Genomic DNA, 6,051 nt, shown 5'->3' on the forward strand with positions numbered 1-6,051 from the left:
GGCTGGCTCTCCACTCTTAATGGGAACAGAAACTAAGGAGGCGGGGCAAGGTTAAGTTAGAGCTGGCCAGAACTCGTGGCCCACATTACCCAGGGAAGCCCCTGGCTCAGAGGGGTCTGGTGGTGTGGTTGTAGACCAAGTGCTCCGTGTCCTCAGTGGTGGAGATTGTGGAGCTGGCTGGTGTAGGGGGAGGGTGGTGGTGATGCAGGGGGTGATGACGTCGGAGTCTTCTGTTCAAATAGTTTTTGAAGAGGCAATAGCCTAGGATGGCGACCACAATCACGATACAGGTCCCCAGGAGCACAGCCACAGCCACCTCCACAGAACCTGACAAGGAACCTGGAAAGGAGACGTAACATGGCGGAGGGCAGAGGTATAAGTCATTCATGGTGCATGCCTTTCTGGCCCTTGCCACTCTCTTCTGTCCCCAAAGAAAATAAAGAGAGTCAAACAGTAAGCCTGGAGACACTGACCTAGACCAGAGACAGAGGACCTCAAAACCCTGGGCAAGTAAGGAAGATTTTATCTCCAAGTCTCCAGGGCACCAGGCTAGGAGGAAGTCTATAGGGATGGCCCCATGTGAGAGTAAGACTCACCTGTGTTAGGATTCAGGGATTCTCGCCGCAGGCCAAACACATCTTTCTCTGCAAAGATATTTTATTTTTTAAAATAATTAAATTCCTCCCCCCCCCAGTTAAAACAATTTTTAACATTTTTAAGTTTTGAGTTCCAAATTCTATCTCCTCCCCTCCCTGAGACAGTAAGCAATCTGATACAGATTATAGGAAATTGTGATTTTAAAGGACCAACAGCAAAGCATGCTTCCTAACTCTAGGGGTGGTCTATAGACAGAATCAGGCATCCATTTCCAGACAGGGCCAATGCATTAAGGTGTTAGTAGCAGCTAAGTTCCTACTTGTAACTACTTGTTACACGGGAGGGTGTATCACTGGGAAGTAAAAATTATTATTATTTCTTAAAGTATCAGTCAGGGTGGTGCAGGCCTGCAATCCTTGCTTCTGGGGGAAGCCAAGGCTGGTGGATCAACTGAGTTCAGGAGCCCCAACCTGGAGTAGGATTAAAGCCTATTGGGTATCCACACCATATCCACTGCTAATCAGGTAAGCCCCCACAACGGCCACCAGGATGCTGGAAAAGGGGTGAACAGGTACAAGTAGGAAAGACTGAGCAGATGAAAACTTCTGTGATCAGTATTGAGATCTGGCCCATGATCTCAACAAACAAAAAGAGTATTAATTTAAAAAAAAATGTAATAGGGGACGAGACACGTCTAATGGATTATATTTGAAATATAACTTGCTGCTCTTCTCTCTCTCCTTTCTCAACCCCAAGCCACTCCTTTAAGGGAACAGTGAGGCTTTGAGTGGGGATGGGGACAGAATAGTGGGGCCTGAGAGTCTCTTAAGATGATAGACAGAGCTGGAAGGGACTTTAGTTCATTAAATCCAATCCTCTCATTTTATAGTTGAGGAAACTGAGGCCTAAAGAGACCAAAGTTAGTTAACCACACAGCCAGGATTTAAAAGCAGGCTTTCTGCCTCCCATATCAACTCCTTCCTTCCTTTTCTCCCTCTGTTCTCTCCCTCTCTTCTTCCTTCCTTCCTTCCCTCCATCCCTCCCTCTTTCCTTCTCTCCCTCCCTCCCTCCCTCTCTCCTCTCCCTTCCTTCTTCCTTCCTTCCCTCCCTTCTTCCTTCCTTCCCTCCATCCCTCCCTCTTTCCTTCTTTCCCTCCCTCCCTTCCTTCCCTCTCTCTTCTCCCTTCCTCCCTTCCTTCTTTCCCTCCATTCTTCCTTTCTTCCCTCCCCCCCCCCTCCCCCCCTTCCGCTTTGCATCATAATCCCAGCCTAAGTCCCTGTCCCCAACTGATCCCTCAGCCTGCTCCACCTCCCCCAACCTCCTGCTCACTGGAGATGCCTTCACAGGACTTGAGGCACTCTTCCTGATCCGGGAAGTTATTTTTGTTGCCATCACAACCTCCGTAGGTGAAGAGATCACAACGCTCACTGAAGGGGTCATAGTACCATCGAGGGATACTTTCTTGGCACTGCCCTGTCTCTGGTAAATCTACACAGTGTCCTGCAGAAGGAACAGAAGAGAGGTCAGTCAAGTACCTAGGGCCTACTCTATTCCAAAAAGGGCAGATATAGCTCAGGATAAAAGACTGGATCTGTGATTTCTTTGCTATAGGGAACTCCTAGAAATTCACTTGGCCAATGCAGATCTTAGAGAGTTGCCCAGAACACTGAGAGGTTTTCGCTTGCCTAGGGTCAATAGGTGTCAGAGGAGGGATTTGAACCCAGGTCTTCCTGGTTCCAAGGCCAGCGCTCTATCTGCTACCCCAAGACTCCCTCTCACAGCTTAGAATGTGAACCTGAATACACTAGTACAAAGACCTGGGGCACTTGTCCCATTTTCTACCTCATCCTGGGACTGGGTCACAATCTAAGTTGCACAGAAAGGGTCAGAAGGGCTGATGTGGTTCTGGAAATTTATATGAGGACATCTGGCTCCGGGCAGGTCCTCCCAGGAACAGGACATGTTCTTGAAAAGGAAGGGACCCGGGGGCAGCTAGATGGTGCAGCGGATAGAGCACCAGCCCTGGATTCAGGGAGACCTGAGCTCAAATCTGGCCTCAGACACTTGACACTTACTAGCTGTGTGACACTGGGCAAGTCACTTCACCCCATTGCCTCACAAAAAAAAAAAAAAGAAAAAAAGAAAGAAAAGGAAGGGACCTGATCCTTTCCTGCCTGTGACCCATCATAGGTGGTAAGTTTGGCTGATAGGGCTAGGAGTTGGGGCCTGTTGGAGAGAGAAGAGCTGGGAAAAGATAACCCTGGGGCAGCTAGGTGGCATAGTGGATAGAGCACCCGCCCTGGAGTCCAGAGGACCCAAGTTCAAATTTGGCCTGTAGCCAAACTAGCTGTGTGACTCTGGGCAAGTCACTTAACCCTGATTGCCTCTGAGAAAAAAAAAAAAGGATAACCAAAGCCCCCAAAATCTTGTCACTTACCTTTGTCACTAGGAAAGTGGATGCTTTGGAGCTCATCAAAGCCTGTGATATCTGTATAAGGAGAAAGACTCATAGCCCCAGACCTACTCACAAAACTTAGCCAAGGGAAGCAAAGGAAACACAGGCCGGCCCGATCCCATCTGTTTCTGAACTTGTCATACCTCGTCTCCACCCCTTCCTTCCTTTTAACCCCCAACTTCTTCCAGGGACCCCCGACCCATGAGATTTGCTCAGCTTAGGGGATCAGAGCTCTCATCGTGCCCACCCTGGGGAGTCATGGCCTTCTGGGGGGTATCACCAAGAAGATTCCAGGCACTCCCTTCCCAGAACCTCACACTTTTCACAGGTAGACTCATCTGAGCCATCCTGGCAGTCAGGAAGTTCATCACACTCCATGAAGCCATCAATGCAGCAGCCATCACGACAGCGGAACTGGAAAGGCTGGCAGGCCCCAGAGCACACTTTTTGGGGAGGAGAGAAGGAGTACGGGTCAGCCAGGCTCCACAACCACCTGGTGAGCAGCTGATGTTGGAATAAGAGGGAAAAGGTGTTGGGGGACCCCACCCAAAGAGCTGGTGTCAGAGACGGGGCCTCAGAAACTGGAAACTAATCTGACCTCATTACTAAGGAATCCGGAGAAGGGGAGGGATGGGGGATTGGAGGAAACCACATGGTGCAGAAAAAGGAGCCTACCTGGATGTTGCCTTTGCATTGAAGGACCTGAAAGAGAAAGTGTCTGTGAGTGGTAGCCATCAAAGTCCTAGCAAAAAGAGAATATGATGGAGGCCTGGAATCTGGGGAAATCCACCACTCTCTTATTGCTTTCTTAGTCTGGTATACCAGTAGCTCTTTCAGAATATCCTATTAAATTTCATATTTGATGAAATTCAATGGAGATAAAAGTGAGGCCTTATACTTGAGTTTAAAAAAAAAATCAACCGAAAGTATAAGATGAGGGAAGGCCTGGCTACTGCCCCTATGTGAATTGTATTTCCACTTAGGATGTAAACTCCTTGAAAATGAGTTTCTCAGGGCAGCTAGGTGGCACAGAGCACTGGCCCTGAAGTCAGGAGGACCTGAGTTCAAATCCGGCCTCAGACCAAACACTTGACACTCACTAGCTGTGTGACCCTGGGCAAGTCACTTAACCCCAACTGCCTTAAAAAACAAGAAAATGAGTTTCTCATTGCTTGTTAAATTGAGAAATTATTTTTTAAAATGTGTTGTTTGTATTGATAAATTTTGTTTTTAAAATATCTGATATTTCAAACACTCAAACCACAAAGTATACTCCTCCCCACCCAACCTGATAGGACTGTATTTGCTTTATATATATACTCCCACTCCACTCCCCTTGCTTAGTAAGGTACTTTGAACATGCATATTTATTCATTCATTCATTCATTCATTCATTCATTCATTCATTCATTCATTCATCAGCAATGGGATGTGGTAGCCAAAAAAATTAATTCAAACTTTGCCTGCATTAACAGAGACATAGTTTCTAGGAATAAGAGGCAGTTAGGTGGCACAGTGGATTGGGTCTGGAAGTCAGGAAAACCTGAGTTTGAATCCAGTCTCAGACACTTACTGGCTGTGTGGCCCTGGACAAGTCACTTAACTTCTGTTTGTCTCAGTTTCCTCATATGTAAAATGAGGAAAATAAAAACATCTACTTCCCAGGGTTGTTGAGAGGACCAAATGAAATACTAATTGTTAAGAGCTTAGCACAGTGCCTGGCATGTAGTAGGCACTCTTATTACATGGACAATACTTTGCCCCAGAATCATGCCAGACATAAATTATTATTTGGATCTGGGTATCACAATCTAAGGACATTTAAAAGTCAGCATCAAATGGAAGTTAAACAGAATGGTCAAGGACCTCAAGTAGATGTCGAAAAAGGATCAATTGACGAATGATCTTTGGTTCAACAAGGGAAGGTTGAGGGTGTGGAGGATATAAGATGGCTTTCTTCAAGTATGTGAAGGCCTGTAATGGCCAATTCAAGAGACTGGATTTGTTTCACCTGGTTCCAGAAGCCAAAACTAAGAGCAATGGGCAGAGGCAGTGTGGTCCAATAGAAGGAGGGCTAGATTTGGAGTCAGAGGACCTGAGTTCAAATCTTGGCTCTGTCACTTACTATATGACTCTTGATAAGCCACTCCACCTACGCTGGCCTATAATTTTTGGGGTTTTTTGTTTGTTTGTTTTGGGAGGCAATTAGGGTTAAGTGACTTTCTCAGGGTCACACAGCTAGTAAATGTCTGAGGCCAGATTTGAACTCGGGTCCTCCTGACTCTAGGGCCAGTGGTCTATCCACTGTGCCACCTAGCTGCCCTGGCCTCTAGTTTCTGTAAAATGAGAGGGTTGGATTAGATGATCTCTAAGGGTTAAATCTATGATTCTGTGTCAGAGTAGCAAAGAGAAAGATTTAGGTTTGATATCAGAAAAGAAGAAACCAACAACTTTCCTAACAATTAAATCTGACTGAAAAGAGGAATGGGGTGCCTCCAGATGGGCCACTTGTCAAGCATGTAACAGTCAGGGATTCCTTCTGGGTACGGGTTGAACCAGATAGCCACTGAGGTGCCCCCTGAAATGGTGGGATTTTATATTGCAGTCCAGGGTAAGTGTTGAAGGAAACCCATTTTAATCCTCTAGTTATAATAAACTACTCTCTGTTGTTGTTATTGTTGTTCAGTTGTTTCAGTTGTGTCTGACTCTCTGTGACCCCACTTGGGGTTTTCTTGGCAAAGATAATGAAGTAGTTTGCCATTTCCTTCTCCAGCTCATTTTACAGATAAGGAAACTGAGGCAAATAGCATAAAGTGACTTGCTCAGGGTCACATAGCCAGTAAGTGTCTGAGGCCAGATTTGAACTCATGAAGATGAGTCTTCCTGATTCCAAGCCTGGTGCTCTATCCACTGCACCACCTAGCTCTCTCTCTCTCTCTCTCTCTCTCTCTCTGTCTCTCTCTCTCTCTCTCTCTCTCTCTCTCTCTCTCTCTCTCTAA

The 6,051-nt window shown here is 46.4% G+C and overlaps 1 protein-coding gene across 1 annotated transcript in view; it reads right to left on the minus strand.

Moving 5' to 3' along the window:
- Window positions 1-6: 6 nt before the first annotated feature.
- LOC114032626 (kunitz-type protease inhibitor 1-like) overlaps window positions 7-6,051 on the minus strand; it is a 7,659-nt gene continuing 1,614 nt past the window's right edge. The window contains exons 4-9 of the mRNA XM_027847990.1: window positions 3,728-3,754; window positions 3,370-3,495; window positions 3,035-3,085; window positions 1,927-2,097; window positions 597-644; window positions 7-339 (exon numbers count right to left, since the gene is read on the minus strand). Of these exons, the coding sequence (XP_027703791.1) occupies window positions 107-339; window positions 597-644; window positions 1,927-2,097; window positions 3,035-3,085; window positions 3,370-3,495; window positions 3,728-3,754 (656 nt within the window). The 3' untranslated portion in view covers window positions 7-106. The remainder of the gene's footprint in view (window positions 340-596; window positions 645-1,926; window positions 2,098-3,034; window positions 3,086-3,369; window positions 3,496-3,727; window positions 3,755-6,051) is intronic.

Source organism: Vombatus ursinus, unplaced genomic scaffold (assembly GCF_900497805.2).
Source record: "Vombatus ursinus unplaced genomic scaffold, bare-nosed wombat genome assembly UNPS02005489.1, whole genome shotgun sequence".
NCBI lineage: Eukaryota > Metazoa > Chordata > Mammalia > Diprotodontia > Vombatidae > Vombatus > Vombatus ursinus.